The sequence below is a fragment of the Cyprinus carpio genome, chromosome A12 (genome assembly GCF_018340385.1).
Source record: "Cyprinus carpio isolate SPL01 chromosome A12, ASM1834038v1, whole genome shotgun sequence".
Taxonomy (NCBI): domain Eukaryota; kingdom Metazoa; phylum Chordata; class Actinopteri; order Cypriniformes; family Cyprinidae; genus Cyprinus; species Cyprinus carpio.
Genome location: NC_056583.1, coordinates 20227767 through 20241284, shown reverse-complemented (window position 1 = coordinate 20241284; position 13518 = coordinate 20227767). Strand labels below are relative to the sequence as shown.

Genomic DNA, 13518 nt, shown 5'->3' with positions numbered 1-13518 from the left:
ACTATGTCAGAAAGCAGAGTAAAAACAAATCCCCAAAAATAAATTCAAACAGTGTCTGGAGATGTCGATTTTGTTAGTATATTTTCTAGGGATGATATTCTTTGTATTACAATAATGTTGAATGAAAATGACTTCCTAATTTAATATATCTATATATTCTCCTATTAATGTATTTATATATTCACATTTTGTGATGAAATATGACCCAGGCTTTTGTTTGTTGCAAGATTCACCAGCAAGTAGAACAGCAGATAATTACATCTAAAACCTGATTAAATTAATCCACTTTGTTTGTACAATTTTTACCCTCATCTTGATAAGAGAGTGAATTCATTCACTGTGGAAAGGAAAATGCATCTCTATACCACACATAAAAAAGAGAGGCAAGAAAACAAAAAAGGAGTGACAGAACAAGAGATTTATAGACTGTGTGAGTCTGAATAAAACAGTGAATAGAAATTAAAGAAAGATGAGACCAAGAACAGAACATGAGAAGGGAATATGATAAAAAAAAGACATCCATCTCATTACAAGAATATTGTCATGAATTAAAAAAGCTGATTTTGTGTGTGTGTGTGTGTGTGAGTGAGTAAAGGACATGCAACTGATGTCTTGTTACAAACATGTTTGTTTCTCTATCTTTGTGACAACTCTATTGATCTGAGAGAGATGTCTACAGTTACTCTGTAGCTGAACAGCAGCAAGCTGAGATATAGGACACTGGCCTTTTACTGCCTGACCTAAAAACCCTGAGAGATGCAGAGAGACAGGAGAAGTGAGAGAGGAAGACAGAGTCAGGAAAAGAGTAAAGTAGGTAGAGAGGGAGACTGATAAGTCTGGAAGGTAGATTTGGGCATTTAGAAAGGTTTCATGTTGGTCATTTTAAAACCTACTGAGCAACCTACATACTGTAAAGAGCATTTTATGGCAGTCTATATATTTGGTCAAACTTTAAGTCTGCATTTGCATTTATGCTTTGCAGAGAAGACAATCCTATAATGCATTGTGATGGGTCAAGTAAAATAACCCATCCTAGATAGAAGAAAAAGTGAGAGTTAATGTACAAATGTACTTAACTCATTCAAATCGAAAAAAAAAAAAAATGTTAAAACATTTTTTTTACCCAATATTTTACTCAATATGTGTTTGTTTTATGCATTTTTATGCATAAATCCCCAATTAGTCACTTATGAGGTTAGGATGCTGTTACTGAATCAATAACACCATGAAAATATAAATGATGAATTGTAAGCTTGCAGTCTGAAAAGAATGTGATAATGTAACAATACAAAAGAAAATAAATATGCATCTTTATATTGCATTGACACTGTTATTTATTTGGCAGTCTATGGGACAGTCACAAGCCTCCAGGCTTTCATCCAAAATATCTTAAATTGTGTTCTGAAGACAAACGAAGCTTTTACGGGTTTGGAACGACATGGGCGTAAGTGATTAATGACAAAATTTGAATTTTGGGATGGAGTATCCTTTTAAGTAAATCTAGATTAAAAATAGCATCCTTAGATTCCTTATGATTCACATCCCCACTGAAGACCATTTTTAGTAGGAAATTAAAGAACAAAGTGCAAGTGATAATTTCTATTAAACATAGTACCTGCTGAAATGGGTTGGGGAGCGTCTGGCTGCAGTATAAGTAATAATGCACAATATCTAGAAAAGAAAAAAACAATAAAGAGTGCATTATGAACACCATGACATACAGACCACAAAAAAACTAACAAAAAAAAAAAACAACTTTAAAATCTGGTCATCTTTAAGATTAAATGAATCTTGTGATGCATGATATCCACTATACTAAACAGATGTGGAGAAGCCATTTTTAACCATTAAGTCTTGCGTGCTATGAAAAAGCAGCCTCTGAGGAATGAAATTTTCCTCTGGGCGGGAAGCTCCATCCTCAAGCACCTGAGGGAGCTTCTGTCTGTCTGGTAGTGCAGAAACATATTATGGCTGAGAACAGGATTAAAGTTACATAATCACAGGAATGGCCATTTTACAGATGTATTCAGTCACAGTGATTATGGAGCAGGATTAAAGGTCTCTCAGATTAACCCTTTAAACTATTCAAGCACTTGATAGTGTAAAAATGCCATTTCATTGCAAATTTGTTAACTGAAGAAGCATAATCCCCATTCATAATATGAGATTAAATGAGCCGGCCATGACTTTGTGTGTGTGTGCGCGCACGTGCATAAGTGTCCATGTCTGTTTTTCTCCCTACATACAGTACATGCATTCAAAACAAGAGATACACTCACCTGAGCTGATTATATCTTTTGTTTGGTTCATCAGAAATTTGTCTGGTGCAACACAGAAATCACTTGTGCCCTAGACCATAAAACACACATAAAGTTAAAAACCTGCAATAAATTAAATATAAATATAAAATATATACACTACCATTCAAAAGTCTGATGTCTGTAATGTTTTTAATGTTTTTTAAGTGTCTTATGTTCGCCACGGCTACATTTATTAGATTAAGCATACAGTAAATACAGTACTATTGTTAAATATTATTACAATTTACAATATCTCTTTTCTATTTTTGAATATTTTTTTAAATGGATTTTATTCCAATGATGGATTTCAGCATCATAACTCCAGTCTTCAGTGTCACATGTTCGTTTAGAAATAATTCCAATATGCTGTAGTTGCTTAATATTTTTCCTCGCCATTTTTTGACTGAAAACACTTAACCACCGCATGTTACAATTGAAGACTTCAGCATTAATTTCAACATATATATGGTAAAAACAAATCTTTTTAGCCATGTAATAAGCGGGATAATGTACATCCAGCTGGTTGTTATCTCAGAATAAACCCCTTCAGTCTGATACAATGTCCTGATCACCCTGTCGGGGTTTATTCTGAGATAACAACCGGCTAGATGTACATTATCCCTTACATGATTGTCTAAGGAAAAAAACAGTCATGCAGAAACACAGCGCACACACTCTCACATATAGTCTCCCCAGGCTGTGAAAGGAACACATATTTCTGTCAACAATACATTTGCATTAAATGATGACATCATTGTTCCATTCGAACAGGAGCAATTTCTCTCACAAAGCAAGAAAGACTCAAAACAATTCAGATGCGAATACAATTGACAGCATAGAAAAGTGTTGAAAAATAATACAATATACCAATAAATAAAATAAATAAATAAATAAAAAACAAGTGGTAATTTTAACAACTAACTCAGACTTTGTCTCCTCATTTCAGAAGTCCACCACAAGTCAATTATTCTACTTCAATATTTGTAACTTCTCAGCCTTTATTACATGGCGACCCATTAGGAGCATTTTTTTCTGCGGTGATACATGTCTATCAACTTTAAACATTCCCCTCATCTGGTCTCAGAGCAAGCAAGTTTAAAGTCATGACCACATCCTGTTGAACTCCTGAGGCTCAATACCTTGTGTTATGCATTAATTCATTAGCCGTGAAGACAGGATCAAAGCCCTGTATGTGTGTGTGTCTAACGCCTGCAGGAAAGATGAGTTCATTACAGAGAACTGAGCGTGTCCACTGATGCTGAAGAGGTGGCACATCTACATTTCTCTCTTAATGAGCTGAAACAAGTTTCCATAGCAAGTTTGTGAGTTTGAGTCCTTTTTTTATTATTTCTTTTTATTTTGTTTTTGCAGTGGACTGTGTCCATTCAGCTGTGGGAGAACAGCTGTGTGAAAAACACTTGTGTATTTGGAAATAGATTTGTAAGTAATGCATGAACAGTAATTTCTCACACAAACACAGCACTAGCAACAAGTTCCACTGACAGACTCTATTGATTCTTCTATACTGTTTGCGGTTGTTTTTTTGATGGATATAATTGGTATGTGGGTAGCTGTTAAACTGCATTCATAACCTGCCAGTTACAGTTATGAGTAGGAGAATAAGTGGGTGAGTGAGTGGAATAGTTTGAAAGAGAATATAGAGGGGGTATAAAAGTTAAATGAATCACACTCATCTATAAAACTTTGCCAAAAACTGATTTTCCTAAGACTCTAAATGGAAGCTCTCTAAACTCAATTAAAATTCTGAGCCTAAAAATATATTAAATGCAATTAATTTTATTTAATCTGAATTAATTTGATTGCAATGCACTAAACTCTCATCTAGACTCTCAACAAAATCTTGTGGACGTAATGGCAAATCAAAAAAGCCATTGGGTCTTTTTAACTGAAGGTGGTCCTCCATTCCTGCTTAATATACATGTTGACATATTAAGCATTGCAAAAAAAAAAAAAAAAAAAACCTTGGACAGTGCTCTTGAGAAGCTCAGTTTTAAGGAGCTCATAGTTTGAGTTTCTAAATTGTATCCAAAAGGACAAACCAGCTGAGTTCTCTCCCTTGGTATTACTGAGACCACTATTAGTGTACAATATGAAAACAGAAAAAAAAAAGGTTAGATGGTTTGGTTTATACTAAAAAAAACTGGAAAAGATCAGAGACCAGAGAATTCCAACAGTGGTTTTACAATGCTTGCCTTTTCTTTTATTTCCTCCTTCTTCATTGATGTGGTTTACTGAAATCTGCCTCATTTAACTCTTTTCCCAATAAACACATAAACCAGTGTTTTTGATTGCACACACACCCACATCAAACGCAATAAATTGGAAGTTTATCACCTCCTTCAGGGAAGCAGCCAGCAGTTGACTATTATATGTCATGCTCTGTCACATAAACAAGCTTTTGATAGCGATGGACTGACTGTGACCCACCTCAAGTGGATATAAGACAAAACCAAGTCACATACAAATGTAAAAGGATATGTAATCACATGAAGTGTTCTGAATGGAAATACTGATGGGTTTGTCTTGAATCGGATAATGATCCGAACAGAATCACTGATTGAATAACAGGCTTGTTGCCTGGTACTTACCACTGCAGTGGCCACATCAGCTCCGAGAGATGCCCAACTCAGTATCAGAGTCAGAACACCGCAGATCATCATCCTGCACACACACCATAAACAATGGTAAACAATTATGCTACTGTGTTCTAGGGTTGAAATGTGACCTTGTTTTCATGAGAACACAGTTTGCGCTTCTGTCTGTGTGAGAGAAATTTGAGTATACAGTACCAAACCGAGCTTATTCCCCTGATTGTGTCCCCCGTGAATCTTTATAAATGAAGGGTGTGTACCATATAAACCGTCACTGATCTCAATTTAGGATCTCTCTGAAACCATAATCGCTTTACTTCCCTCAGAACACACATTCTACTTTAGGAAATACTATGCAGTAAAATCTAGCTGATAAATTAAACAATCACTCACACTTAAGCTATTGGATTCCTTTGCAATGTGTCATTTGAATGAGAACTGTAATGAAAAACATTCTGTCCTTTTCAGGTGTACAGCATTAAAGACAGTCCTTTGAGAACAAGGAGAATATTTGAAGAAGGAGAAACTTTTAATTTGCTGTTCTTTTCTCTTTGATCTTTCACTTAATTAACTTCTTTCTATTCAATCTTATGTCATAACATTTTAAAGGGGGTCGTATTAATTTTTTATTGTTTCTCCCTGAGATAACATTTCCTCTCCCTCTTTTTTTTTTTTTTTTTTTTTTTTTTTGCGGCAAAACTGACATTTTTTTCATCCCTGATCTGACCCTTATTTTTATTTTTTTTCAGACTGCAGTTATTGCTTATTTTTAACAAAAATTGTTGGATAGTATATTTCTGAAAATTCAAGGAAACCTAGTACAATGAATTTGCATTTTCCAAAAATCAAGGCAATATGACCCCTTTAAAATTTTGGGGACACCATGAAAGGCACTAAAACCTCACTCAACCAAAGATCTTCCTTTTTAGATCTCTTCCTTTAATTCCAGTATTCAACATCTCATGGTAACACAAAGTTATGTCATGTTTGTACTCACGTAGTGAGCAGCCAACGGGATTGTTTGGCCAGACCCAGACAAGCAGCAAGACAGATGACCAGATCCAAGATCAGTATCAGTAGGTACGTCAACCATTCGGAGGAAAGAAAAATCAGCAGATGAAGACTTTATAAGCAGTTAATAAACATTAATGATGTGACTGGAGAAGCTGTTGAGAATTCACACAATACATTGCCAAGTTTAGAAACTGTTTATATTTCACACATATCTTAATTAACAGAGTAAGAAATAAGAGAGTGTTTGTGTATCCATCTAAAAGAAAAATGACAAACAAAATCTCTTTAAATTCACATAGTTTCACATAGACCTGCTTCACAGATCTTCCTCTAGGGAAAACAATCCCAGTAGCTTAAATAAATCTTTCGTTTTAAAAAAATATCTTAACAGCATCTCAAACTGTTCTCAAATCTGACACAATACCAAGGAGGAAAAAATAAATAAAAATTAAATATTTATTTTATCATTCTCTAAAGACCAAATTATTATCAGAGCTATGATATCCACATTCCTGTTATACTCATCATTCATGTCAACAATTGTTCCATTTGTGTAATTTTGCATTTCTCCTCAGGAATTTTAGGTTGAATTTTTAGTTATATATTTAAGTAAAACATGACTTAGACTCTGCTGAGCTACAAAAGCGCAATCGCTAAGAGATAGGATCTTCTTGTTAGCGTGCGTGTCTGCCTAGGCCACTCTAGAGAGCACTTTGTCTCTGGAAATAATTCATAATAGATGAACAACTTCTATAGGTATTAATATTTCATACACTGAAACCTTGTCAGAGGGGAATAGATGAACGTGTCTCTTCCTATAAACTGCTCTCAGACACATGCACACCCACATTCACATTATCACTATCACGTCGGCTATATCAATATGCTTCCTATCAAAGATTAACATTTCTGGCAACCTAAACTAACGAATTGTGAAATCAACGCTTATCATCCTGCCATCTGCAATGTGGAATGATGACAGGAATATAAATGCGGTACTGGCGAGGTGAAGCAGCAGTAAATAACGTGTGATCTATAGTGTCTAACACAAGGAAATGGCTTTAAATGCAACTATAAAAGAGACTGTACACACATGCAGTCACGCATTAGCAGTTGATGGACAACTACGGTGCTTCACTCAACCACACTTAGAAGAATATATAGAGTCAAGGATGACATATTTCATAATGTTTTTGACTGCTACTAAACAAGGGTAGAATATAAACCTGCAAGGCACAGAAAATCTATTGCAGGAGAGGTACACTGTGGGAAAATTCAAGGTGGCAGCTCTCATCATTACCTGTAATACTCTACGTATGCTGTCTGATCAGCTATGGCGGCCAGGTCGACTTTCGCCTTTTCCCAGTCAGGAAGCCCAAGAAGCTGCTTAATGATGTTGTCTGACATCTGTTGCATGAACTGCAGTGTCTGCACAAAGTCTCCCCGTGCGGCAAAGATCTCGCCCAATCGAGACAAGTGCTCATTTAGGCCGCTCTGCATGCCTCCCACAGTACCAGTAACCTGTGAGAGAATAACACTGTTAGTACACACAGAAATACTGTTAGCGATGGTTTTATAATGACATACTCTACCATTTAAAACTGGGGTAAAAAAAAAAAAAAAAAAAAAAAGCAACAAGGATGCATTATTTGATCAAAGATGACAGTAAAGATATTTATCAATTTCAAATAAATGCGGTTCTTCTGAACTTCCTATTCATCATATAATCCTTAAATAAAGGTATCACGGTTTTAACAAATATAATAAGCAGCACATTTGTTTAAATGATAATAATAAGAAATTTTTCTTGGGCAACAAATCAGCATATAATTCAAATTTGGCATCACAGGAATAAATTGCATATTAAAATATATTCAAATAGAAAAAAGTTATTTTAAACTGCAATAATATTTCACAATAATATAGTTTTTATTACAGTGTTTTTTTTTTGTTTGTTTGTTTTTTGGATTGGTGAGCAAAACAGACTTCTTCCAAACTATTTCATGTCACTATTTCAAATTCTGTGACATTCCGCATTAAACTGTAATTTCCGTTTTTATGACTGGATTCCGTGATTCCGTACGCATTTTCTGCATTGCGGAAATCATAGGGCCCTACCTACATGATTTCCTTCGTAACATAACCTCTTATTCAATATCCCTTTCAAAAGGTACTAATATGCACACTTAGATATTAATATGCACTTTTAAGGCAGCAATATGCATTTGGTAAATAAGGTCCGAAAGTGTACCTTATGAAACGGAACCGATCTAATGACAACTTCAGTACTTTTTTTTTTTTTTTTCCTGAGAGTGTGTGTTACTTGCTCTGGTTGTTCCCTCTACTTTTGTTATTGGTTGCTGTATTTCTTCCCTTGTTATTTTTTCTTCCTGTTTTCCCGCTTTCCGCTGTTTCTCTGTTTTTAGGTGCTGTGATTGGTCGGGTAATATGTCCATCATGATTATCACCTTGTGAAACATCCAGTCATTAATTGGTGCAAGATAAAAGACGCCGTGGAGAACAGAGGAGGAGGAGCTTGGAGTGTTCGTTGGCCGTGCCAGTTTGTTGGATGTTGCTGTTTAGTGGTGGTTCGCTTGCTTGCTGTTTGTGTTTGACACAGAGAACATCTTGTCTGACAAAAACTTCACCAGCCCAGAGATAAAGGAAAGGGAAGTAGGTCACGTGACTTACATTGAGCAAACACGTAGAATTACCCTTTGTTAGACACACTAGGCGTGTGCAACCTCATGTAAGTTTTGTTTTGTTAGTTAGTGAAGCTTTAGGTATGGCGTGTTGAACGCTGAAGATTTCTTTACTTTTGGGTTTTGTTTCCAGTTAATTTAGAGGGTGGAGAATTAGTTAGTGAATGTTTTGCTTTTGTTATTTTCGTTTGTTTAGCTCCGCTCATTTTCTTATTCTCCGAGGCTTTTCAAATTAGCATGATTTTTCTTTTCTTTGTATATAGCTGTAAATAAGGTTTTTGGTTGGTGTGTTTTCATTTGGTAAATTATATTTCCTGTTTTAAATAAAGCAAACCACTTATTGTTATGTCGGTTGTCCTTGTGTCATTCTACCCCAGCACTCCCCAGAGACCAAAATTATAGGGTTGTGTTTACATTATATTATGTACTTGTTCCTCATACCTCTAGGCCACCAGGGGATGTAACAGTGTGCTTACCTATTTTAACAATGAAAAAAGCCAAATTAGGTATGTGAGAAAGTGCTGAATGTGCTCTAAAAAGAACTATGATATACTCGGTTTGTAACCAGATTTGTGTTCCCTCATCCTTTTTCATAGACCCACCCAAAACTTAATTAAATAAAGTGTCTTAGAAAAAAAAAAAAAAAAAAAAAGATGAGATGAGGCCAGATGGGTGCATGCAAAACAGCATATTTACACTTCAATAAAAGCTTAAAAAAAGGCATAGAATCAGGGGATTCCCAGGCAAATGCTCTACATTCTGAAATCAAATATTCCTGGCTCAGACTCAATTCCCAGCAGTTTTCTTTGGGTTATGACATCATTACGAGAGTGAAGTGTTCTAATACCCAAAATGGTGAGAAACTCAATTTCTTATTGGTTATCTACTTTGACCCAACTCATTTTTCATGAGATATTTGATCTCACATCAGCACAGCACTTCCCTGAATAATTTCATCTTCATGACATACAAAAGTCCTGATGTTTTTTTTTTTTTAAGCTCTGAGAGAGATTTTGAGGAACATTTTGTATATTTCTTGGGAATAGCAAAGTTTATTGTGTGGCCACAACTGTGAAAACCTCCTCAGTGGGGTTTAATATCTCATCTAAACATAATCCAATAATCTAGCTAATGAACAAATGCTAGACATCTGAGCTGCATTTCTTAAGCCACAACTGTAATGCATATGAGGAAGTGGTTAAGATACGAGACCGAGATTTTTCTCCCAGCGCTGTGGCTCTAATTGATTGTCTCTGGTTTCTGTATGAGCTGAGCTTCTGCAATTAAATTTGAATGGGGGAGTTGAAGCGTGAAATGGAACACAAGCACTAAGTGCTGCTGCCTGCTCTATATCCAGATATGATTGTCTATTTCTCCATTAAAATTGTGTGTGTATGGGGGGTGAGGGGGTGATGTATGACAAAAAAAAAAAAAAAAAAAAAAAAAAATTAGAAGAGAGATAACAAAAAGGAATGATGGCCTTACTGCTTACATGTCTCCTAATAATGACTGAGGGAGTGTATGAGGATTTGCTGGTAGAACTAGTTCAGAGGTTCTCAATATAGTTACGGAGAACCAGAAATGAATGAACATATAAAGACTAACAATGGAATAAAGACTGCGAGGAAGTAGTAAGATAAAGATCAGATGTGACTCTTACAAGCAGTAGTGTGTTGAAACTTGAACTTTTTAGGGTTCAGAAACTGTCTGACATTGAAAGGAAAAAACAATCTCAGGAACTCAAGCACAACAATCAAACTCACTTTATCTTCAAATTCTCCTTCAACAAACGTTTGATTAACTGCCTCGTGGGTGATGGTTAAACAGCTCTCAGCTCCACAAGTTTTTATTACTTTCTATCAATTTTCTCTCACAGTTAACTGATGTGTGTGAAGAATATCAGGAGGATTGTGGGTATTTTCCTGGGAGAGACTTTTAGTGAGTTTTTGGGTTGTTTGAAATGGTAAGAATCCCACAACTTTCCCACTAACAAAAACTTACAAAACTCATCAGAAAAACATGCATTTCTTGCACCTTTAACATACTTCAAATGTTCCACTCTATTAAATATAGTCTAAATATTAGAATTTTGGCAGTCATTTGCACATTGCCAGACGAAAAAGAAAACAAACAGAAAAAAAGAGATCAGAAAGAACAAGAGAGAGAATGCTCTGGTTACTTTCGTAACCTCGGTTCCCTGAGATAAGGGAACGAGCACTGTGTTATACGCTTATGGGTGAGAATCTCCTGTTAACTATGATATTAAAGCCTGATTTGTTCACGCTCTCGTAGCAGCACGAATAAACGGCACTTCAACCTGCCAAAAGGGGTGGAGCCTGGCGACTGTTATACAAGTCTCGGCCATTTATCAGAATCTTTCGACTGATAGCAATGAGACTGATGCTTGTTCCTGAAGTGCAGAGACGTCCAGGTTATAAAATCTGGTGAAGACAGACGGTGAAATTCAGCCGGCCGCCGCACAGATATCACCAATTGAAATTCCACTGGACCAAGCCCAGGAGGAGGCCATTCCTCTGGTGGAATGGGCCCTCACTCCGATAGGACACTGTAAGCTTGCTGAGGCATAAACCAAGTCCATAGTGTCAACTATTAAGAGAGATAGTCTCTGCTTCATAACAGAAGTTTACCCTAGCATACAACTGTTCGAAAGGGAACAACAATTTATGCTTTCAAACATTTCACTGACTACTTCTCACTCAAAATCTAAACTCTGGATAATGTTAGACTCAATGAAAACATAGTAATTGTTAAGCAGCTGGCTTGAGTCCAGAAAATGTCCGCATTCTGGTCAAAGCATTAAAAAAAGTGACCTTCACAAGCAGAGAGGACAGTACAAAACAACCCAGTGCTCAGCATCATGTCACACCGCGCAGAGAACAGAGGTATTTATAGAACAAGGGAGCTTTGGGTTGACATTCTGTAATATTATATTCACCCTAAAAATTCTGAAAATATTATTTCCTTTTCCTTTATTCACCACAAAACATTTGGACATATCCAGATTTATTAATATTCATATTGTGGACTTTTTAAAGTCTATAATGCAGTAAATAGTAAATTATTATTCACAAAAAAACAGTAATATTAATTTTTATCTACATTTTATAAAGTGTATAAAACACTTAAAATGTATCTACAGCATTATGGTTCTCCTGTAACTCAAAATTTAAGTTACTGTTTATCCCTAGGTGCCACTGTGAACACAAAACAGACCCGCACAGGAAGCCACACAGTTCATTTGCAAGCACAGAGGGGTGCTGAGAGGAGGTAAACAAAAGACCTTATGGCCCAGAACCAATAAACCCTAAAACCAAGCAGTCAACGCTCAACACTCCTGCAAAAAACAACTCCTACCATTCCTTCTCTTGACTCCTTTGAAAGGGCAGTCCAGTGCTTTCAAACAAATAGAGCATGTGTGTGTGTGTGTGTGTGTGTGTAATAGAGAGAGAGAGAGAGAGAGAGAGAGCGAGAGAGAGAGAGAGAGAGAGAGAGAGAGAGAGAGAGAGAGCATCTGTGTACAATGGATGCCAAATTAAATCGTTGTTTTCAGGCAGGCAGAACCATTGAAGAGCCTCAATCAGGAAGTCAAAGATTTCCACGAGTGACTTCATCAAAGCCTTTGTTGCAGGGTTCATGGCTAATTATGGGCATAGCATGCTAGGTTTTCAAACAGTGGACACTTTGTACCATTTGAACGACCTGGTCTCTAAGGAGGAATCCAAGAATGAAGGGTCTCTTCTACTTGATGGCAAGCTTAGAAAAATGTATTGATGATTCTTGAAGCTAGCTGACATTAATCTGTGGTCATGACCGAAGATCAAAAACATCTCTAGTCCTCCTGAGCATCATTACATAATTTTTTTCACAAAAATATGCTCTTATCTCTATCAGGCAGACTGCTAATGAAAATAAGGCAGATTTTCCCCCCAAAAGTGCAGTTCCTAGGTCAGTTCTGCCTTTTGGCTTGTGATGACTCAGAGAGTGTGTTGAGGGAATCAAGTTGACCTCGGATAAGTGTGTGCCTCATAATTCAGAGCGAGACAGAAACAGACGCATTAATCTCCATTAGTGCAGATGGGGAGTTAATTCTCAACTCCTCATGAATAAGCGGGCAGATGCTCGAAGCGCCTTCAGTCTCTGTTCATTTCAGAACCACAGCATCAACACTTCCCTGAAGGCTTGTACAACAGGTGTAAATCAGCTGAACAGCTGTAGATTACTGATCTATAGCTTGTGAGATGTTTGCACTCAAACTTCTATATGGAAGTAAACACATTTTTCATCAGCTACACACTTGGAAATAAATATAAGGTTAGGTTCGGGTTAAGGATGTCATCACTACAGTTGGGATAATGTCCAGTGACCTCAAACAGACAGTATCTGGGAATTATGACTGCTTTACTAACAGGTATGACTCTCAATTTGTCTTCTTCATACAACATCTTTTAATAACAGCTGTATGTCTGTGTGGAGAGACGGATTGATAGATAGATGGAACAACAGACAGAGTGATGGAGCAACAGAGAGGTAGACAGAGCAGTGGAATGATGGCTAGAGTGATGAAGTGATGGATAGATAGAAAGAACGAACGATGGAACAGTGGATGGATGGGTGGATGGACAGAACAATGGACAGACAGATGGATGGATGGATGGATGGGCAGACGAACTGAATGCTGGATGGATGGATGAATGGACTGAATAATGGATGGATGGACAGTTAGAATGCTGGATGAACAGAGAAATAGAATGACAGAACGATGGATGGATGGATGGATGGATGGATGGATGGATGATTGACTGACAAATAGAATGATGAATGAATGGATGGATAGATGACAGATGGACAGCAGACAGAATGATAGAACAA

At 36.6% G+C, this 13518-nt stretch overlaps 1 protein-coding gene across 5 annotated transcripts in view; it reads right to left on the bottom strand.

The window, feature by feature from the left end:
* LOC109065833 (protein tweety homolog 2-like) overlaps positions 1-13518 on the bottom strand; it is a 50584-nt gene that overhangs the window by 6989 nt on the left and 30077 nt on the right. For all 5 annotated transcript variants that reach the window (XM_042768027.1, XM_042768025.1, XM_042768026.1 and 2 more), the window contains 5 exons: positions 7226-7447; positions 5910-6004; positions 4910-4982; positions 2280-2349; positions 1616-1671 (listed from right to left, as the gene is read on the bottom strand). In XM_042768027.1, coding sequence (XP_042623961.1) covers positions 1616-1671; positions 2280-2349; positions 4910-4982; positions 5910-6004; positions 7226-7447 — 516 coding nt within the window. The remainder of the gene's footprint in view (positions 1-1615; positions 1672-2279; positions 2350-4909; positions 4983-5909; positions 6005-7225; positions 7448-13518) is intronic.